The following is a 23,491-nucleotide window of genomic DNA, read 5'->3' as shown; positions in this document are numbered from 1 at the left end:
CACAAAGGAAGTCTTCTCCGAGGTCTCTGATGTTATTTTCAGGCAGTTTGTTGTCTGCCAGAGATAAGAGGAAGAGATTTGTTTTGCCCCCTTGAAAATGACTCTGGTCTCATATTTGCTTTGCTGGGCTACAGCTTTAGAAGTTTTTATTTTAGCTCATGTACCGTAGGAGTGAGTTCATTGATCAGTTTATAAAGTCAGATCAAGCCTGCCAACAGAAGGGATACTTCCTTAATCTGGAGCTTTATGCTGAGAATAAGCGGAAACTAATATTGTAAATCTACAGCCCTCTTTATCTCACTGTCTTTCTCTCTCATACATACACACCCAACCAACCCACATACACACATTCATGTGCTCACAGTCTATTCTCACTCAGAAACATACACACCAGCCCAACCTATATAGAGCTGGCAAACTCTATTTTTTCCTACCACAGAATCCCCAAATGCAGTTGAGACCTGGTTTGAAACCAAAATATAGAAGGAAAATAGCATATAATATAATCACCCTTCCCTAGCAGCCTAGCTTCAGTCTGGGAGAGGCCCACCCATCATGCCCAGCGCTAAAACAAATATCAAAATTTTCCTCAGACACTTTGTCAAATAGGCATTCACTTTGTCAACAGAATTGTCAACAAAAAGCTTTTTGATTGTGATTGCATCAGTGGTAGCGAAAACGATATAGCAATATATTTAGTTTGTCATAATTAAATGTGGTGCTGTCAAATGATTCATCGCATTCAAAATAATTTTTTTTGTTTACATAATGTATGTATGTATGTGTGCTGTGTATATTTATTATGCATATAAGAAATACAAACACATGCATCTACTGTGTATATTTAAGAAAAATGTTATGTTTGCATTAAATATATTTATATATAATATGCATATATGTGTATATTATATGTTACTATTTTCTAAATGGATACTGAAAAAATTATACTAAAAACTGTTATTTTGGTTGCGATTAATCATGATTATTTGTTTGACAGCACTTAAAAATAGCAGTAAACTTTACTTGTTGTTCAATTTGTTTTTAAATCAAATTATCATGTTGCATTTAAAAAAAAGTTATTATTTTGATAGTTGTTGTCACTTAATGTTTTATTTTAATGTTACTTTTTAATATTTCAATAAATGGGTTGAAATGAATTAATATGACATGACAAAATACTAACTAAATTTATGGGACATTCTTTGTCTAAAGGAAGAAATCCCTTACTAAACTCACAAAATATAAAAGAAAAAAAATGTAAAAATAAAGACTGTGAACAGTTTGATTACAAAGCTGATTGGTTGGAAGAGATTGAGGAAAAACACTCAGTCTGTAGCATATTGTCTTATGTTGGGGGCCGACTGAACTTGTACCGACAAGACTTTTTGTGTCGCCATCTGATCCTGGGTGGAGATTTTCAGGTATTCACATATACACACACACACAATCGCCCACACATGCAGTTGCAGTAATGAACCCAAAATCACAGACAAAGAGGAGAAGCCTCCTGGCTATGAGTCTCATTAGGAGACTTTCCTTCAGGAAAAAGCGTCCCCCAGGAGCGGTGAGTTTGTGCTACAACCGTTTTCTCCGGTTTCGATCGTGTTTTTTCCTTTTTCCCCCCAAATCCAAATGATCGGGCTTGTTTGGATCAGCTGCTTTACTCATTAGCTGTTTTATCTCATTCCTGCGCTCCCACACCGAGCAGCTGCGGCAGGGAGTCTCTAGCTCAGCTGGACTTGAGACAGTCGTTTCACGCGCTGATGTTTCCACAGTTGTGTGTCTGGACGTCTGTCCTCCTCACTTACTTTAGTTTCAATTTAGCTAATTAAAACGGGTTACAATGGCACCGTTGTTTAACATTTAGGCAGAGTCTAATTGCATTGTGTTTAATTAATTTACATTTGTACATTAGCATTAATAATTTCTGTTGTCCATAACTGGATAAAATAAAGTATATTAATGTTTTAAACGTATTGTTCGAGTGCTTTCAAGAAATTCCAGTGCGCATGGATATTATACTTAGATGTGTTAAAAAAATACATAATTTTTTTGAAGAGCAAATATACAAGTGTTTTTGCCTGTAGTTGTGGTTCCTTTTGATTAGTCTTTGTCTATATGTATTACAGTAGCTTCAGTTTAAACATGTTATGACAAGCCAGATATTTTGTTTAGATCAACTGCTTGCCTTTTGTAATGGTGTTTTTAGCTGTAGCCTAGAGATAGTGTACTTTGGCTGTGGGGTTTGTCTTCCTTTATCAACAAATGTCACCAGAAGAAGTTAGAATGTGTTTGCTTGAATTCACAGAACATCGTTAATGAGAAGAAAGACTCTGCTTGACAGCCTAGAGGTAGTGGAAACCGTTTAGAGTGAAAGAAAATGAAACCGCTACATGCAAATCGTCATCAAAACACTGATATAAACCAGTTTTTATTTTTTTGCAGGTTAAAAGGGCAAGTCGTCACCTCGCATAGTCTAGAAGGTGGAAATATAAACAACTCTGCAGCTTTTGCCACACATGTAGTTGTAGCTAAGGGAGGTTGCGTAACATCAGTGGAGGTGTGAAGATTCGCGAGAAGAAGGTGTATGGCAGTTGTGCAAAGACATCAGAAGAAAGTCATATATGGTTGTAAGGAATATTTGCAGCAGTATGTGTGGCCTAGAAATGCACAGAAACGGTTTCTATTTGAAGTCATTTGTGATGTTCACAAGGCATAGGGTATATTTCTGCTTACAGGAATAGTTAAAGCATAAATGAAAATACACAATTACATACCATTTACCAATCACATACCACTGTTGAACACAAAAGAAAAAATGACCCCATTGACTTTCACTGTATAGACAAAAAAACATTTGATTTGGCAGATAATGACAAAAAATGACTTTTTTGGTACCTGTTCGATGATACTTGCAGATATCTAGCAACCAGAAAATCATAGTACATTTTAAAAATGGTAAATAAAACATTATTCATTGTAAATTAAACATTGCTTGAATATGGATTACCAAAAATACTAATATTTCTGTTAAATTCTATATGTTCCTTGCAGTTTCTTTGCCGGTATTTTTTTAATTTTTATTTACTAGCAATATCTGAGTGATTTCAAAGCAAATATTTTTCAAGAAACAACTCAATTATATACACACTGAAAGCAATTTGGTATAGAAACTAATTTCACAAACAGTTACTAAGAAACAAATAACAAAACATAACGTATGTTTTGAAGTAGTAAAACAGAAATTTATTTTCCATTGTTTGTGTATAAGACTTGCCTCTAAAAATTATATTTTATAGTTGGAAATAAAATATTGGAGTACAAAGTTGAACCAAAGAAAGAAAATGAGCCTCATTACGGTTTGACGATATGCGGTGAGATTTTCCCTTTGCTATTCTAGTGAACAGGCTCAAACATGTTTTCTTCTAAACACAGAAACTACCTCATCACTTCCTCTTGGAATCCATAAATACAGTTCCTTGGTTTTACTTCTCATAAGTTCCGAAGCATCTGATTGGTTCACAGAAATGTCACTCGGTGGGTCACAACAACCAGATGTCTGAAAGCCACCGCTGAACCCTGCCACGCTGTACGCCTACCAGGTTTTGCTGCTGTGAAACCCCATCTAATAACACGTTTGCTCATGGGAGCATGTGATATATATAGAGCGCCTCTGCCTGAGACGCGTGTCATTGGTGGCCTCACATTCTGTGGTCTGAGATTATTTGTTGCCATAGTGTTTCTGACCAAATACACCAGGGTGGTGGCAGAAACCGAACGGTATTCAGGCTCCACTGTTTCATAGCTTCTCATTTTCTTCCCTTCTCTGTCTTTCCTCCCTCTGTTTCCCATTACTAACTTCATCCCTCACTACAATTAGAAGCATAGTAGAGGCCACTTCTGGTCTTATAAGGAGTGAGGTTTACATCAGTGGGTTTGTGTGAGAAAGTCTTTATCTAGGGGTCTCGGTTTGAGATTGTCAAAGTAAGGTCTCAGACTCGTGAATCATATTGGTAGACTATAGTTTGAGGAGTTCAGTGTAAGCCGGCCTGTGCAACTCACCATTTTAAGACACATTTGTGCTTTGAAGTGGCCTGGAGGCTTGTGGTTTTTCAAGGCCGTCCCTCCTGTGTCTGTACACTGTGTTAAGAGCATTCTTGGACTGGGATGTGATGGAAAAAGACACACTGCAGATGAGGCTTTAGCCGTGTTTACATATGTTTATGGTTGTAAAATGCTACAATATTTGCGTATTGTTAGCTGCTGTCACTAAGGAAAGCATCACTTTATTATTGCTCTTACTATAGGATAAGGATTTTGAATGCAACTCAAACTATATGTATTTAATTTATTGTATAACTCGTCATGCACTGTTTATGCTACAGAGATGAGTGATTGTTCAATTCATGCAGCTTGAGGAGAGCTGTGCTATTACTGTTCTAAATGTGTGATTTCTGGCAATGGCTGACAGATAATAAACCGGAAAATATATTGAATAAGGAAAAAAAGCTCTCTGGGTAATGGGGTTATCGCTTTGAATATTATCAGACTTAGCAACTCGTAAATACAGTAACACTTCACATTAAGGTATAATTTGCTAATATTAGTTAATGTATTAACTAACATGAACAATAAACATTAACACAAATAAATACATTTATTACAGTATTTTCTAATCTTTAACGCTAGTTCATAAAATTACATTCGTTAATTACCAGTGCATTACTGCTAACAAACACAACAGGTGATTTTAAGCATGCATTAATGAATGCTGAAATTAGCATTAATTAAGATTAATAAATGCTAAGTATTGTTCATTATTAATTGATGTTAGCTAATGTTGTTAACTAACAAACCTTATTGTAAAGTGTCACCAAAAATGCAATAAATTGAGAATTTTATTTAGTTCATATTTTTCACTTGACTTGTAACAATTTTAATAAGATTCTTTTCTGTCTTAGATCACTACTAAAGCATTCATGCTTAGCACTTCGTGTATCACTGGTCAAACCTTTTATAAGATAACAGAAAGATGTCCTTCACATAAACCACAATGAATCAAGTCATATGTGTCCACTTTTGGCTGTTCTCCATTCTCAGAATCCTTGTCTTTTATTAGCATATAAATAGCTCTCCGTTAGTCATGGTGATAGTGTCAGAAGAGCTCCGATTTGATAATGGTGGCATACTGGGACTGGAATGTGCCGTTTCTGAATGTTGATAAGCTGCTGTTTTAACTCATTATCTTTAAAGACAGAAATCAACACTCCTTACTTTTGTACATAATCACAAAGAATGAAAACCATTCATTTATTCATGGTTAAAATACTGAATACATTGTGTGGCAAGGCATTGCTCCAAAATAAATGTTCCTATTCCCAAAATATAGAAACAAAATTATAACGTTATGTTTGTGAGAAGTATGGTTCTGCAAAAATAGTCTGATACTCCAAAAATAACTGAAGAAAATATCTATTTGCTGAACAAATGAACTAAGTAGTGAACTAAGAACTAACTAGACTAAAATCTATAAATACAAATATAACAAACGTTATACATGTAATATAACAAACATTTATACATTTTCTTTTGGTTTCTGTACCTAGTATTTTGAAAGAAAAAATTATAAATTCATCATTCAATAAAAGTGATATCAGTGTATCCTGACTCGTTATTCATACCAAATATTATTTTTTTTTTTATATATATATTTTAGAGCCTGGATTCACAGACAAGGCTTAGCCTAAATCAGGATTAGGCCACGGTTCAATTAGGACATTTAGTAATTTTTAGAAACATGACTGATTTCAGACTTTAAACGCTCTGTAATATCTTGCCCCTTAGACGTCTAATGTAACTGCATTACTGTTGAACCTAGAACATTCCTTCAATGCACTGAGCGCATCTGTGTCTAGAAGGAAAGATTTTTTTGGACGGCTGCAAGTTTGGCATTGGTTTAGTGGTGAATACAATGAAAAGTGCCTGTGGCTGAAATTAAAGCTCTCTACACAACAAGTCTGTCTGGTTAAATGGCACCAGACAGAACATTGCATGTTCATGCATGATATCACTCAGTAAACATTGTCCAGAGGTTCTATGAGTCATGAATCTGATTCTATCAGTGTATTATGTGCCAACAAAGAACGTCTATCTCCCCCCCCTTCACATTTGTAAAATTTCATTTCTATTCACCTCACAAAAGTCTCTGTTTCTTTGTGTGTTCGTCTGCCGTCCCAATAACTGCCCTCATTCCTTTACACTTCCTCCCACTGAACAAACACAGTGTATGTTTGTCCATGTGCTTTGCTCCCAGCCTACACACACATACACGCGTAAACACACCTCTCCTGGTCTCTGGGATGCTGATGTAAACGAATAGGCTATAAGATACTTTATTATACGGTTGTACCAGTTTGGTCAACCTCCACATACCTGGGAGTTGCTTACCGATTTGCATTCTTCTTCTCGTTCAGGTTTCCCTCAGGGATGCAGGAGTATTTTTATGACCTGAAAAGCTTGAATAAAGCTCTTTGTTAAAGTTAGAGTCTTTGCAAGTGTCTGGGCAGGCCTGTGTCAGGTCATTTGCGCTCTCTCTCTCTCTGTGTGTGTGTGTGTGTGTGTGTGTGTGTGTGTGTGTGTGTGTGTGTGTGTGTGTGTTTTTGTGGGCGGAAACCGGAGCAGAGGTGCGAACAGCTGCGTGTTACTAAACACAGCTACATCAACGACCATATGTAAAAACCCTCCCCTCTCGACAAACCCATATCACACACATTCAGTTAAGATGAGAGAGACTGCAGAGATGTCTGCAGGCATTTTCTCCAGCTCTGTAACTTTACCTCTCCCCTCTTTTTCTGCTTCTTTACCCCACCAAAGTCAGGATGGCAATTTCTCATTCATGTCTTTTTTTCTTTTCTTTCAGTCGGCTGCATCAGATGGAGGTGAGTAGTCCATTTCAGTTCTTTTTCTATTTAGCAAAATCAATGAATTCAGGAAGTTGTTTAATAAATTTTGCTGACAGCGTAGAGATTGCTGCTATGAATATATTTTAGACTTTGTTCTGTTGCGTGAGCCTTTTCTTTGTGTAGTCTTAAAGTGTTACATTTGAAGAAATACAAGAAAACGTAACAAAGTACAACATCATAATTTATGCAAGTGCACTTCATTTGTACACTAAAACAAACACAAAAACATAAATAAATGCGTGTGTATATATATATTGAATGACACTGTTGCTCAAAAGTTTAGAGTCAGTAAGATTAAGAAATGCATTCAATTGATCAGAAGTGACGTAAAACATTAATAGGTTTACAAAAGATATATTAGTATGAATAAATGCTATACTGAACTGCAAAGACTGGGAATCAGTTTCCACAAAAATGTCAAGCAGCACAACTGTTTAAAACAATGACAATAAGAAATGTTTGTTGAGTAACTAATCAGTTTACTGGAATGATTTCTAAAGGATTGTGTAACACTGAAAACTGAAGCAATGGTCGCAAAGTAATTTCAATATAATTTTAAAGTCATTTCAGAAGTATTTTTTTGCTATCACAGGATTTTTTTAAACATATTAAAAATAGTAATTATCTTGATGATAAAATATTACTGTTTTAATGCAATTTATTTTTTATTTAAAGACCTTACAACATATCTTACGCAGAAAGTAACACTTAAAGATTTTGGTTTAGGTCAGAGTGCACAGGGAAAGTTTCTGGGCATGTCAGAAGCAAAAGGTGTCATTAAAACTGCCAGCAGACCAATGAGGAAGCTTCCTTAAATTAGCCTGACAGCAGTTCTGGCAGCGATATTTAGACAGAAAACTTTGAGGTTTGTCTGGACTTGTCTAACAAAAAGCAGAGAAAACAAATATTACACATGACAGGGACCGCAAAGATACAACACAGCACAAGTTACTTATAATCTTGCTTGCAGATCACACAATCCATTTTTTTGGTTTTCAGATCAGCAGGAATTTAAAGTATGTGTCCCGAAGTGTGTAAACTCTGTGGGCTTTTCAACATTACATAGTTTGAGCAAACCTGACCAGCTCAACAACAGTGATGCTCAGTGAGACTGTTTGACCTCTGTTTGACCTCCAACTGAAGAAAACGTTTTATTTAATTGGTAGCACTGCTGACTAAAATCATGCACTTTGATGATTCGTTGTAGTTATCTGCATACTGTCATCCTAACATTAAAAATCATTCCCATTCCTCACCTCATGCCACAGACATCTCAGAACAGAGGTTTTGTGTTTAGTGATCCAGACCAGAGCAGTTCAAGAATTTGAACCTAAATCATCTCAACTCTCATATTTACTCTTTGCCTTGTCCAGAGCGCAGCGGCCTTGCACGTCATGACTGTGGCAGCGTGAGTAGTTTGGAAAGTAATGGTAGCCTGCCCAGCGTCACCAACCATTGTCGCTTCTCAGAGCGGCGTGTTGCATCATGGGCCGTCAGCTTTGAGCGTTTGCTCCAGGATCCTGTTGGTGTCCGATATTTTTCTGTAAGTACTGGAGTGTGTCTCAGACATTTTTTTTGACAGGATCGACTTTGTGTATATGAGATTGATGCTTTGTGTTGTTTCATTTGTCGACACCATATCATAGAGCAGAAATGTATTAATGTCACAGGATGGAAGTTTAGAAACAAATGAACTTTTCTGTGTCCCTGCAGGAGTTTCTGAAGAAGGAGTTTAGCGAGGAAAACATCTTATTTTGGCAGGCATGTGAATGCTTTAGCCAAGTTCCAGAACATGACAAAAAGCAGGTAATCATCTGTAACACGGTTCCCTCAGTTATACATATTTAGTCATCTTGCTGAATGACCCTTTATCTCAACCAAAAAATGAAAATATTGACATAATTTACTTAACCTTATGTTGTTTAAAAAGACTTTGTTCTCATTTAGAAACACTTAACAAGCAGAGATAGAATATCTTCAAAAAATCATAAAAGCACAATTTTATATTAATATTAATTTTAATATTAATATTAACAATTTCATGTTAATATTATGACAGTTATAATATTATTCCTATTAATTATTAGTGTTTTTTTTGCATTTGTATTACTTCAATTTATGTTTATTTTAGTTTTAGTAGTTTTATTAAAAAAACTTTAATTTCAGCTAGGCAATCTTTCTTTTTTTCTATGTTTTTCATCAATGTATATTTCAGCTTCATTTAACGAGAACACAAATTTTAGTTAACCGTAAAATCAGTGGTGTATGTATGTGTTTTAATTGACATTTAAGGTGACTAATTGATGAAAGCGTTCTCATTTTTTTGTGTATGTTATTCTTTTAGAGTCGGGAGTGTGCATTTAATCGTAGTTGTTGTTTTTCAGCTGTCCCAGAAAGCCAAAGAGATCTACAATCGTTTCCTTTCGAGTAAAGCTACCATGCCAGTGAACATCGATAGTCAAGCTCAGCTTGCTGATGACGTACTGACTGCTCCACAGCCGAACATGTTCAGACAGCCACAGCTGCAGGTCCGCATACACGCATGATTAAACTCCCACATTCACATAACAGTTGTCACCGTTTGACCTAAGTAAACCTAACCTTCATTTAACCTTGACTCATCCCTGCAGATCTTTAACTTGATGAAGATGGACAGTTACGCTCGGTTCCTGAAGTCTACTCTCTATCAGGAGTGTATGCTGGCTGAGGTCGAGGGCCGACCTCTCCCTGACCCCTGCCCTATTCCGTGTAGCCCCGCCCCCTCCAAACACAGCTTCGGCTCTGACCGTTCCACTTTCTCCACACCTAAGAAGGTACTAATCTCACTACAGCAGCAATCAAAACCTATGGTATGGTATGGTAAAACAAGTCGAACATTTTTATAATTAATACTTCTAAATAAATAACTTAAATACTTTAATATAAAATAATATACTACACTTTACATAATAATAACAGTGTTATAGTGTTTTGGCTGTACTAACCAGTGCTTAGTTCCATGCTAGTATAGAATGCATTTACTGAATGTAATGTATGCTGACATGCTGATTCACTGTTATAGTATGCTGTCTGATTGTGTCATTTTGTGTTTCAGGAAAATAGGAGGCCCAAAACCGGCAGGTCAAATGATGACCTCAGGGAGAAGCACTCTGATAAGAAAAACGGCTTCTTTTCCTGGTACAGATATCCAAGTATTGGGAAAGGACAGAAGAAAAGAGATGCACCGGATTTACCTTACAGTGAGTCTCAAAATAATAATTTATAAGCAATTATTTCATTTCCTGCATATATAACATTGTATATTTCTGTAGATCTGACCCTTTCTGCTGGCGATGTAGCAAAACTATGCTTAATCAGTTGACGGGGTTTGAGATAAGTAAACACTATAAACAGTGTTCTCTCAACAGGAAAAGATCATAAGCCTAAACTGGATCGATCTTGAGTGACACCGTTACTTATCTTTTCCCATTGCTTGTCAAATAGGATATATTGATGTCCTGCCAGCTTATTCTACTTTCATACGTCTATTTATGTGTTTTTTGTGGGGCTTTATTGTGTAAGTGAGTCATGTCATTTTTTTTCATCAACATTTTTACTCCTTGAAAGTAGTTCATAGTTGAAGAAATAAATTTGACATCAAAAGCGGAGAAAAACTTTCTTAATTTAATAATCCACCTTTTTCCTTAACTCGTAAGTAAGTCTATGGGTGAGGCATCTGGTTCATTAGACACTATAGGGAAATAACAATGTACAGTAAACTGTAAAACTGTTCGTACTAGACACCAGTGTGTTAATAATTAAGATAATACATTAAAAAACGTAATAGGACACATCAATTTTCAATATCAAGCAACTAAATGTAGATGAAACCTGTAAGCTAGACCCATCAAATGTACAAATGGCGGCTCTCATTTTTGCATCAGGAAAAATGTGGATTGATTTAATTTAACAGCTTTTTCTTCTTTACAGTGTTTATTTCTGGTACATATTGTTTGTACATTGTAAACATATGAAACCCGTTTAATGTATGCTGATATGTGATATCTGCCTTGTTGTGATTGTTTGTCCATATGTATTGACAGACTGTAATGGGCGGAGAGAGTCTCAGGGTTCTCTATCTTCTGGTGCGAGTCAAGAGCTCAACACTTCATCTTCTGGAGGAAAAATGAGGTAAGAGGTTTGGTAGTTAGTGAGTGCTCCATTTAGGCCACTAGGGAGTTACAACAATACTTAGAAATTAGATATGCAAGGGGAGACTTTTTCAGCAAGACTTGTGATCATGCATTACTGAGAGTTTTACTGAGTTTTTGAGCGCTTCATTAATGAATATAATCAAAATATACATTTTTTCCACCCAAGTAATCTTGATATAATAAAAATTGTAGCAACTTTTACACATTAACAAATGACTTTTTGTTTCTTTGATGTTTCACAATCTTTTGTATGTGTGAAGCAGTGTGAGCTGAGAAGTTCCGGTTCTGTTTGGGAAAAGGACAAAGACCGATGTAGCAGAACGTGTACAGTATTGCTACCTGACGGCTCCAGCTGCTCCATTCCTCTTCGACAGGGCGCCTCCATCAGACAGGTGCTGCTAGAGCTCTGTCAAAAAAAGCACATCAACCTGGCTGCCGTCGACCTTTTCCTCACTGGAGGAGAGAAGGTAGAAAGGCCTTCACAGCTTTTAGAACATCTCCATCCGTTATTCTGTGAATGCTAAGATTTCTCTTTCTGCCCTGCTTAGCCTTTGGTGTTGGACCAAGAAAGTATTACACTCAGCTCCCGAGAACTTCGTCTTGAGAAACGCACTTTGTTCAGGTACATTTTGTTATCATCATCCATCTCTCTTTCCCACAGACTATCTGGTCTTCAGTTGAAAGTTCACGATAGTATTCAATGACCCAAATGTAGTTATGCTGACTTTTATATTCAGTATGAAATGCCCTTTAATAATCTCTTCCTTCCAAGAGCACCATATGTTAGAGATGTAGAAAAGACTGTCATACGAATGCGTTCTGTGGTCGCCACCAGACTATAAATAAATCCACCCTTTATGCTATTTTCAGATTAGACCTGGTACCCATTAACAGATCGGTTGGGTTGAAAGCAAAGCCCACAAAACCTGTGACTGAGGTTCTGCGTCCTGTGGTGGCCAAGTATGGACTCCACCTTAGTGACTTGATTGCGAGAATAGTAAGTGATTGACTGTGACCAATTTGACATATGGCCGACATACGTTGTGTTTTTTTTTGCTGTGCATACTGTCAGTACAGATCTGAATTCAGTCTTTATGCGAAAGGTAGCAAAGTCTCATCTGATCTGTGATTTTAGATTCAGTTTTTTAATATGTTGTCAGATTTAAAACAATAGCACTTCCTGATGTGAAACGTACATGCAGCTGGTTCGGTCTCATAGGGTGTGGATTTATGTGGTATAGCAGGAACTCTGCCGTTTTTCCCCTCTTAAACGTCAAACAGTGGTCATCTGAGCCAGCTTTTAGAAGTTAATGGAAGACAGCACTAAGCAGAGAGAAAAGACTGTATGGCTTGAAACAAAGCCACCTCCCAGCTCCGCAAAGCATGAAAGCTAGTTTATTTTTAGCCAATGGTCTATGAAGCTGTTACTATATCACAGAGCACAGACGTTCAGCATTACCCTTCAAAGCATTGAAGAAGATCTTTGTGACACACAGCTAAAAATTAGACGCATATAGCTAGGCTAAAAGCAGGTGCTAACTTTGCAGTCACACAGCGGTGTTTAATGTTTAGAGGAATGTTCTGGTTTCCAAACTAGTTAAGATGTTAAAAACAAGAACAAGCTGTGTCTGTGGTGCGAGACATTCCAGAAGACTGAAAAGCCGAAATATGCAGCTTGTGTTTTTGTTCAAGTGCTTATTTAAATTCTTCCATATAAATAATTTGTGTTATTTGAGCTGTAAAATTGTCCTTAAAGCAATTGGAATACTGTTCAGAGTGCATAAACCTCCAGTCTTGCGTTACAGTTATTCTTGTAAATGATGTTTGCAAATGATTAGATTAAAAGAATGATTTATTTGTGACTGTAGCATCACTAGTTTTGATTCTAAACAGCTTGCAGAAACCACTAATGATATGATTGTTGAAATATTATAACATGGGCAACATAATTTGCAGGTCGATATATGGTAATCTCTGTCAGAGAAGGGTTTATCAGTAAATTTATACTGGGGCACAGCTGTTTTTCCACTGGGGCTTGTGCCACAAAGTGCCACTTGATGCCCTTGATTATGGGTACTGTTTCAAAACAGTATGTATTTAAATGTGTGCTGCAGTGGCTAGTCCCAAAGACATTATGATCCCATTATGAGTGAATTAGTAAGACATGCATATTATTTTCTGTGTTTAATCAATGCATTCGTGTTTACAGAAACAAGCACTCCCCTACACTGCTCAAAACTTGTTTGAATGGTAATTTAACGGGTCCTTTTAATAAGAAAATGTAACATAATTTTGAGTCAGAAGCACCAGACTTTCCATGCAGAGCTGGAATTGGAACCCCATCATATGACCCCTTTACATTGTATTAAAACTGGAACAGTACACTGCATTTGCCAAAGAGAGAATAACTGCCATCAGTCAAAATTAATTTAAGTCACATTTCTTGAGAAAAGAGTCTAATGCTAAATGTTGAAATTTTTAGAGTGGAGAGACAGAGGTTCTTGATCTCGGAGTGCCTATATCAAACCTGGATGGCCTACGAGTTGTACTGGAGAGGGCCGATCCAGCCAAAGGTACACACAAACGCACTTTTTGGGTTTTCATGTTTTATAGGAACTTTTCATAGACAAAATGATTTGTATACTGTGAAAACTGTATATTCTATCCCCTAACCCTGAACCTATTTTTGCCTTAAAAAAAAACCCCAAACAGCATGCTGAGGACATTCCATATATATGTTTTTTTTTTTTTTCTTTTTTTTTTCAAGTCCATATATATATATATATATATATATATATATATAGTTAACCTATAACCATAACAGACAGAACACATTCTGTGTTTTTTAGAAATGTTTTATCAAAACACACACACACATGGCCTTGAGCACCATCAAGTTCTCCACTTCTCTCTGATAATATCAAGTAATTGTGTTCAAGGTCATTTGAACATTCCTTTGGGTAATTGTTTTCTTGTACTCCTCTACCAGACAAGTCTAAAACGCTCAACTCCAAAACACCAGCTGCCAAGAAAAGTCTGGTAAGAGAGACTTCAGTAAATACAGTAGTGTGTGAGATGTCATGCCTGCTTCAATGCCCTAAATATCCAATATACTCAAACGAAATGCATCTGAAGTTAAATAACATTCTTTTTATGTTACTAACTCTAAGCATGCATGGATGCGGTGAGCATTAACTTGTGGTTACATGCATGACTTATGCTTGTGATATGTTTTGAAATATTAGTGTGCATTTGAAATGTCTTTGTACACTGTTGAGACATGATTCCTAATTTCCTATTCCTATTTCAGTCTTTTTAATACGTTCAGCCCAAGACTCGTTTATCATAACATATCGTATCTGTCTTTACTCCATTGCTAGAGAGATGAAAGCTCATCAGGACAACCGTCGAAAGGAGATGCTGAAGACAAGCATCCCCGGACAGCTGTGTCAGAGAGGAAGAAAGGAAAAAAGAATCATATAGATGAAGCAGAGGGTATGTATTATCTACTTCTCTCTGGCTTTTCAGTGCTTTTTGTAAAAAAAAAAAGGTATTTGAGGACAGTGTTTTACTCCACCCCAAAATTAGAATTTTGTTAATAATCACTTACCCCCATGTCATTCAAAAGCTTAATTTCTCTTCGGAACACAATTTAAGATATTTTGGATGATAACCAAGAGTCTTGTGACTGCCAAATATTGAACTCTGTCAAGGCCCAGAACAAAGACAAGAATACTTGTTATATGTAAAGAAAAAAAAAGTCATCTGTGTCTTTCCGTGTCACTCTAGTGCCATTTTGGCAGCGCCATCTTGTGTTGCGGCTGACACAGAAAGCATACACGGTTTCCGTTCAGCAGATAATGTCCAAAATGATGCTAAGGGGACACGGAGAGACACATACTGAGAAACATACAAAAATATTTTTATTTTCAGTTTTTGTATAAAGTAGAATTTTTCTCGCATTGTAAAATACAGATTGCACCACTGATGGCAGTTAGATTATTTTTGACGATGTCTTTCATACTTTTATGGATCTTGACAGTGTTCAATACTTGGCAGTCAATAGGACAGTCACAAGCTTCCTGTTTTTCATCCAAAATGTCTTAAATTGTGTTCTCTAGATGCTAAGCTTTTACAAGTTTTGGAACAAAATGGGGGTAAGTAATTAATGACATAAATTAGCATTTTGAGGATTAACCCTTTAATCCACACTTAAAATGTGTTAAAGCCTAGTAGTAAAGCCATTTTTTTAGGTTAAAAACCATTTAGATATTTTCAAGTGTTAGTTCAGTATTATTCAAGTATTATAGTATTTATTAAAACATATTTTTTTTAAATGATTTTTTGTTTGTTTTTAATTATAACATTTCTATTTAGCAAAAAAATTGTTTATTTAATTTTATTTAATTATATATATATATATATATATATATATATATATATATATATATATATATATATATTTTGATGTACCTTATTAATAGTTTTGTGAATAATTATATTTCATTACTTTTTACTTATCGTTTAAATGCTCTTCTTTTGTAGAATTTTTCGAGTTGTTGAGTCGTGCTCAAAGCAGTCGTGTCGATGACCAGAGAGGCTTACTGAGGAAAGAAGACCTTGTGCTTCCTGACTTTCTCCGTGTGAACCCCGATCCCGAACCCCAGCCCCCTGCCTGCTCAACTCCCACCTCCCATAAACCCGGCCACACCACCACAACCCCCCAACCTCCTAAACCCAGCTCCTCTAACGGACACCCCCGCGCACCCAGCCCTGACTCGCCACCTTTCAGCGCCCCGCTCTCCCCCATCCTACACTCCTGCGGTCCCCAGGGTCAGGAAGAGGAAGGGCTGGGTGACCTGACTCTTGTGGGGGAGGGTGACATCAGCAGCCCTAACTCCACTTTGCTTCCGCCTCCTCCGATCTCTCCGCCCCCTTATGAGGGCAGCCTACCTGAGGCCAACTTCACTCCTCCGGCATGCTTACACAGGCATCCCAGCCCAGGTATTTCTCCCGCCTGACTAGCCGTGAGTGTGGCTGTGTGTGTGTGTGTGTGGTGGGTGGCATGTTTGAATGGATTTATGTAATATTAAAACCACACATCCCAAATTCACCTGACATACACTCGATATTGTAATGATCTCACTAGTGTCAACTTCATCGTATTTATGTTCATGCAAAAGTTAGGGGTCGGTAAGATTTTTGTTCTTAAAACAAGTTTCTTATGTTCACAAAGCTACATTTATTCATTTATAAATTTGTGAAAACAGTAATACTGTTAAGTATTATCACAATTAATATGTATAGTTAATATTATTACGATGCTGGAAACATCTACTGTTTAATATTTTGTGGAAAGCATCAATCAGGATACTTTGTTGAATGGAATTGTTATAAGAACAGCATTTATTCGAAAAAAGAAAGGTTTTGGAAATATAAAAATATATTTTATTGTCACATTTGATCAGTTTAAAGTTTCCTTGCAGAATAATCTTTTAAATCATATTGATGCAAAATTTTTGAATGATGGTGTAGCTGTGAAATGCAATGCTAGTTTACTGCATATGTAATGTAGACTACATATGCAAAACTTTCTACTATAAACTGCCTGATGTTTAAAAAATAGTATGTCAAATAATATGGATTATGCACTTATAAAGATTGTTACTTGACATCATTACATTTGGATCGTAGCCAGTTTCTCTGTACTGTAGACTATGTAATATGTATGTGTTGAAAACTTTTTAAATTAATAAGGCATTAATTTGTCTTACTCGTTTTGACACATCCTTAAGAGAAAAGACACCCTGTAGATCATGTTGTAATCTGAAAGTGTTCACATGGGCCTGTCAAGATTGTGCTGTTTACAGTGTTTCTAAAGACTGTAAATAATCATTTACAATTCTCTCATTCTTTTTTTGTTCTTTTTTTTTGTATACAAACTGTGCAAATGTGCCCATCTAATCATTGCTTAAAGTGTGATTCAACAATGTGAATGTGAGACTTTACTCAGAGTTGTTCTGGCAGGAATACTCTTATAGTAATTCACAATACACTTTGTAAACACCTTAAAATTCAAGCTATACGCTCTCAAACAGTCGCATTGTTGATTTGCTTGCCATCCTGTTTCCTTTGTAGCGATCGTGTTGATTCTGTGTCAATCTGATTAGATCTAATAAATGTTAGCAAAATCAGTCTAGACTTGCTTGTGATCTTGGTTGTCATCCCTTTACTTTCCTGGTGTTATCATGTTTCTTTACGCTCCTTTCCTTACTTTCCTGCATCTGAACCTTTTTTCATTCGTGAGTGCCTTGATTGCATTCGAAAAACATACTGGAACTTCTTGTCCCCGGATGTCTGAAACCAGTCAGAAACCTCAAAGCATGTTTTTGCACATAAATTACCTTTTCGTTCCTCTGGAACCTTTCCGTTAAGATGAGTGCATGAAATACATCAGTAACCTATCACAGCATGAACATGAAGAAAGCTCTTCAATCTCCATTGTTTTTCTATTAAGTCATTAAGGACTAGAAACGTTGTACTCGCACCTAATTCTGATTCCTCTATAGATTTGTTGTACTAATTTTTGCACTACAGTGGTTGCTGCAATACTAGGGAAAAGTTTGAGATGCATAAATAATAATAATTGGGAAAAAACGGCATCCTTTTACTTTTTTCAATTTGCAATTTTAAAAAGTTTAAGACACTATCCTTAAAGAGTGAGAACATACTGCCACCTTACGCCGGTCATTATCAAACAACATTTTCACTATTCATTAGCATTACATTATTCATAATAATGGCCTGCAACATGCTGTCTCATAATCTGTACTTCATCATCAGTGTGTTTTCTAAAGCATTTCCGTTTTTAGCTTTGAACAAGAATGTGATAATCATGTCATTAAATCAAGAAGCAGAGTGCTTAAAATGCATCTTAAACCTGACTTTTATTTCCCAATCAACCAAATCTGATTCTGGCTCCCAGTTCCCACATATCTGTATTTTCCTTTATCTGTGCCGTACTGACTTGTTTGCAAACTTTTCTCCAGGTACAGAAGGAGGAAACGCGTGCACTTCGGCTGTCAACAACCATCCCTCTTCAGCAGGCCAAGTGCCGGACAAGGGGGTCACTCTGGAGGACAGCTTCGAGGGTTACGCAGCTGAGCTTCGCCAGTGCCAGAACAAAATGAGAAATGGCGTTTACCCCTCCACGGAAGCGTCCGTCCCCTCAGCGGGGTGCTGGAAGTCAACGAGAACGACACAGTGCAATACAAAGCAACGTTTGTCTGAAGGAAGCTGCTTGCCGGACATTTTCAAAGACTGAAATGGAGCCAAAATGTGTATGTGGAAAATATTGTGTATGTTAATAATGTAACCTAAGATCGAAAGGGGTTGTCCGTTAATATTTTGTAACTTTAGAACATTCTTTATTTAATGATAATGTAAAAAAAAAAAAAAAAAAACTCTGTGTTCAGTGTTAGATTGGGATCATAGTGCACATCCGAATATAACTAGCTGGAAAGTTGTAGGGGGAGGTAAAAGTAGAGTTTAGTCCATCAAGTCATTAATTCCTTTAAATGGAAAGGTTTTTTTTTAAAAGGCTGTCTTGTACTGTCATTTTGGAAAAACAAACATCTAGTCTTGTGTTTAAAAACACTGTTTTAAAAGACACAAATGAATTAATTATTATTAAAGACGCAATTGAAATGTTTCAGTCATCTGTTTTGTTCCAAGTGTGGGGCTCACATTGTTTACTGTACCTTTTTTGTCATTAGTGAGGTAATTTTATACATTAAAAAGAGCAAGAACGTGACAAGTTGCATATGTACATATTTGCATGCACGCAAATATATTTGTTGAAAAGACCTCATTAAAGAATAGCTAAAAAATTGGGCAAAGAACCAAAAACGTGAGATGTTCAAAGTATAAAACACGTATAAAGAGCGACATCTAGTGGCCATTATACTTTCAATTCTCCTGCTTGAAAGTATAAACTAAATTCTTGAGGTTTCTTCTCATTATTGTCTTTCCAACCTCCTTAAGGAGACCTTCCTATTTTAGCCTGCTAGCTTTGTAATACTCTGTTGTGACGGTCAAACGATTTTTAGCAGCACAGCTAGCAGTCTTTGAAGACAAATATATCAAGTCTAATGTTAAAAAAAACCTGCCTTTTAAAAGACGCGAGTTAATCAGTAAATGAAATAAGCTGTCCGTTGTTGTATGCTTTATTAGGATATGACGGTTTTGACAAAGCGGACTCTGAGGGGGCAAATAAAATCGAAATACTGAGAAAATCGCCTTTAAATCTGTCCGAATAAAGTTACTAATAAAAAATTAGATGTGTTTACTGCGGGTATTACCAGGGAATTTACAAACTATCTTCACGGGACACGATATTTAATTAATATTCGAATGATTTAAAGGAATAATCGACCATTTTGACATCATGCAATGTTTTGTTCACTGTTGCTAATTAATATCCGTGCTAATTAAGACTGGTCTTGTGGTTCAGGTTGATCCACATATTGTCCACCGAACAGACTAAAACAAAACCTATCTATCTATCTATCTATCTATCTATCTATCTATCTATCTATCTATCTATCTATCTATCTATCTATCTATCTATCTATCTATCTATCTATCTATGCGGCTACGGGACGGCTCTGTAGGGGGCGCTGTTTATTTCGTCAACTTCCGAAGTGGGAGGAAGTTCGCCTGGTGTTCTATGGTGTCTGTGCCGTATCCTCAGCGCCCATCGCGATCAAAACACTGTCCCGTCTGCGCTGAGTGCCTGCGCTCTTCAGCATGAACCGAAAGAGGAACCACTGCTATATGGAAACGGGCCCGTCCTCCGAGTCCCAGGCCGCCTTTATGGACAACGCGGGGTCCTTCGGCCGAGACGAGGAGGATTTGTCCGAGCTCGAACCCGACGAGCAGCTGGTGTGCTCGGTGACCGAAATCACGGAGCACCTGGGCAGGAACATCACGGTGGTGCTGGAGTCCGCGCTGTCCGAGATACGCAAGCTGGTCAGCGTCCGGATCAGAGTCCTGAAGATGGAGCTCCGCGAGAAAACCGACGAGATCGAGCTGCTCAAAGCCAAGCTGGAGTCGACGGAGAAGGACGGGAGGGGGTCTGGCTCCGGCAGCCTGGACTTCAGGAAAGCGGAGCATCAACCGGGCCAGAAACACGGCGCCGACCCGAAGAAAGCCAAACCCGGCACGCCCGTGGTGAAGAAGGAGAACATCAACGCGATCTGCGACTATCTGATGAAGGACAAGAACCAGCGTGGCGCCGCTGAAGTGGAAAGCGACCACAGCAACCAGGCCTTTGGGTCCGAAGCGCAGCCGCACGCGTCTCTGAGCCTGTGGACGGAGAGCGGAGCCGCGGACGCCGACCCCGACGCGGACATCTTCAGCATGCTGCCGTCTGCCAGCAAACGCATGTACGACTACGAATGGATGACAGGAGTCGAGCTCAACTCGGCTGAGTTTAAAGGTATTGCTTAATCACGCAGCCTAGACTGTGGTGTGTATGTAGCGTTTAATATCCATGCTTTGTGTCTTGCATTTGTTTGGATGTAGTTTATAGTATGCATCCGTTATGATATGTACACTAATATAGTCGTTTAAAGTGTGCATACTCTGTAACGTGCATACAGTATGCATGCTATGCATCGGGGTGTGTATGTAGAGGCATATAGTATTCGTCTACTGTGGTATACGTTTTTCTTTTTAGTATGTCTAGTTGATTGTAATATGCATGGGCTGTGCCTTATGTTTGCATATATTTTAAGCTTGCTTTGTGTAGGCGAATGGAGTTGTGTGAAGTATACATGTATATAGATTGAATGCTTCCTTTGTAGTGTGTGTGTGTGTGTGTGTATTTATATGTGTGTGTGTGTGTGTGTGTGTATTATTTCTATATATATATATATATATATATATATATATATATATATATATATATATATATATATATATTATATATATATTATATTATATATATAATATATTATATATATATAATATTATTAAGCATATTATTCTATGACCTATGCACTCACTGCAGTATGTGTGTAGATGCATATAGCATTAATGTATTGTGAACATATTTAGTATACATTCTTTGTAATACGTTTAGTTGCCCATTGTGTGCTTATATTCGCCCATAGATTGCATGTGTTGTGGTATGTGTGCTTTGTAGATTTAAATACACTGCTTTACATTTAATTCTGCTTTGCATAAGTTTAATTCACAGTTAATGACTGGTGACATGTTAAAGGTGTTTGAAGGGAAAACAAATCTGAATTTCAAGTGTCATCTGAATAAATGAACAAAACCCAGTCGCATTTATCCCTGTTCTCCTCTGCTTCTTTAGGTGACACTGAAACAAAATGTGAAGATGTTCCCGCTGTGGATGATGAGGATGAAACTGAAGACTCTGAAGGAGGAAGAGGAAGTCTGAGGTCAGTGTCTGACCATTTTCCCCTGGACGCTCAGGGCTCCCCGCGGGAAGATAGGAGCAGCCCGGCGGAGGACAGCATGGATAGAATGGAGCCAGGTCAGTGTTTTAAAGGAAAGAGAATGTTTCGTTTTTAGTGTGAACTCTACACGAATGCAGCTGGGAAGCATCACCCTGATGTTAATTGGCCTTTAATATTTTTTTAAATCATATTCAACGCCTAATCCTTACTCTTAAAAAAGGTTTACTGTGAGTTAAGTTTTTAATCATGGCCTTGAAATTTTAATATCTTTTTAAAAGTAATGTACGCGAAGCTGAAATTTCAGCATCATGACTCCAGTCTTCAGTGTCTCATGATCCTTTAGAAATCATTCTAATATCCTGATTTGGTGCTCAAGAAAAAAAACAACATATTTTTTAGAATTCATTTGGGAGAATAATGTTGAGTAGAACAGCGTTTATTTAAAATAGAAATATTTTATGCATTATTATAATAATTTAGCAATTGAATGCAGCCTTGTAAAATTAAATAGAAAATAAAAAAGGATTGAAAATTGAAAACTATTATCCCCAAAGTTTGAGATTTTGGGCTTTTTTTTTTATTATTATTATTATTTTTTTATTAAACAGTGTTCTTTTCAGACTAGTGGAAAGCAAACATCTAAAAGACACTGTTAAGCACTTTATACATTTGTGTCAATAGATTTTTAATTACAGTGCAAATTTTTAAAGGCCATTTTCTCAAAATGATTTTTTTTCTCCTATACGGAGCCGTAAATCTTGACTTCAGTAGCACTTAAACACACCACACTTTACATTTTTATTCTAATTTAGTCTATATCCCGTAGTTTTTGTTTGTGTGTAATTAGCTTGGTTAAATACAATGCTTTATTCCCCCCAGAAACTGAAAACATAGTGACAAAAATTAACATACCCAGAATTCCCTCTGTGAACACTCTTGATACGTAGAAAAAATTAAACTAGAATCATCCAGTGTTTAAATGTTTGCATTAGAAATGTATGCAATATTTGCATATTTTAGAAAACCTGTAATGTGAAAACATCAAAAAAAATCAGGCGATAACTATAAGTTTTCTTTTAACGCCTGATCCTGAAAGATCCTTGAAATATGAGTGTGTGTGTGTGTGTGTGTGTATGTATGTATATGTAGTATGCATGTGAAATGCAAGCATCATATGAGTGTTTGTCTGTAGTATGCATTCCTTGACGTGTGCATACGTTTAATAAATTACATGCATTATAGAATATATCTATCTATCTATATATATATATATATATATATATATATATATATATATATATATATATATATATATAAAATTATTCTACGACCTATGCACTCACTGCAGTATGTATGTAACCCTATTCACCTGCAGTGTCTCGGCTTGATCCTTTAGAAATACGAATTGATTTACTGGCTGTCTTTTCCAGGTCAGTTCTCCTCTCACACCTTCATCTGCCCCTTCTGTGGAACCCTGTGCCCTGACTCCTCCTTCCTGGAGGAGCACATCAAGCTGATGCATCACGAGGAGAGCACCCTGCAGTCGGCCCCGGGCGGTTCTTCCTCTCGCGGGGAGGGAGACTCGGGCGAGCCGGGCCGAGCCCTGGGAGGCACAGACAGACCCGTCGTCCGAGGCGCGCGGGAGAAGAAAGTGGAGGGCGGATACGAGTGCGGCGACTGCGGCCGTCACTTCAACTACCTGGGCAACCTGCGTCAGCACCAGCGCATCCACACGGGCGAGAAGCCCTTCGTCTGCCCCGAGTGCGGAGAGCGTTTCCGGCACGCCGAGCGCCTCAAGAGCCACCGCCTCAGCCACAGCGGGGCCCAGAGCCCCTTCCCCTGCCCGCAG

The 23,491-nt window shown here is 37.3% G+C and overlaps 2 protein-coding genes across 2 annotated transcripts in view; both read left to right on the top strand.

The window, feature by feature from the left end:
• rgs12a (regulator of G protein signaling 12a) overlaps positions 1–19,209 on the top strand; it is a 30,260-nt gene extending 11,051 nt beyond the window's left edge. The window contains 16 exon segments of the mRNA XM_043245745.1: positions 6,920–6,938; positions 8,336–8,505; positions 8,676–8,768; positions 9,347–9,490; positions 9,593–9,775; positions 10,057–10,201; positions 11,045–11,139; positions 11,416–11,622; positions 11,704–11,777; positions 12,026–12,152; positions 13,638–13,728; positions 14,145–14,194; positions 14,536–14,650; positions 15,701–16,159; positions 18,205–18,372; positions 18,375–19,209. Of these exon segments, the coding sequence (XP_043101680.1) occupies positions 6,920–6,938; positions 8,336–8,505; positions 8,676–8,768; positions 9,347–9,490; positions 9,593–9,775; positions 10,057–10,201; positions 11,045–11,139; positions 11,416–11,622; positions 11,704–11,777; positions 12,026–12,152; positions 13,638–13,728; positions 14,145–14,194; positions 14,536–14,650; positions 15,701–16,159; positions 18,205–18,372; positions 18,375–18,445 (2,211 nt within the window). The 3' untranslated portion in view covers positions 18,446–19,209.
• A 610-nt stretch (positions 19,210–19,819) lies between these two features.
• The window catches only part of znf16l (zinc finger protein 16 like), a 5,936-nt gene continuing 2,264 nt past the window's right edge, over positions 19,820–23,491 (top strand). Inside the window, exons 1-3 of the mRNA XM_043245784.1 lie at positions 19,820–20,654; positions 21,537–21,719; positions 23,073–23,491. The exon at positions 23,073–23,491 is cut by the window's right edge and continues 2,264 nt beyond it. Coding sequence (XP_043101719.1) covers positions 19,964–20,654; positions 21,537–21,719; positions 23,073–23,491 — 1,293 coding nt within the window. The 5' untranslated portion in view covers positions 19,820–19,963. The remainder of the gene's footprint in view (positions 20,655–21,536; positions 21,720–23,072) is intronic.

The sequence above is a fragment of the Puntigrus tetrazona genome, chromosome 7 (genome assembly GCF_018831695.1).
Source record: "Puntigrus tetrazona isolate hp1 chromosome 7, ASM1883169v1, whole genome shotgun sequence".
Taxonomy (NCBI): Eukaryota; Metazoa; Chordata; class Actinopteri; order Cypriniformes; family Cyprinidae; genus Puntigrus; species Puntigrus tetrazona.
Note: the sequence above shows the minus strand (reverse complement) of the source record. Positions and strands in the feature narration are given on the sequence as shown.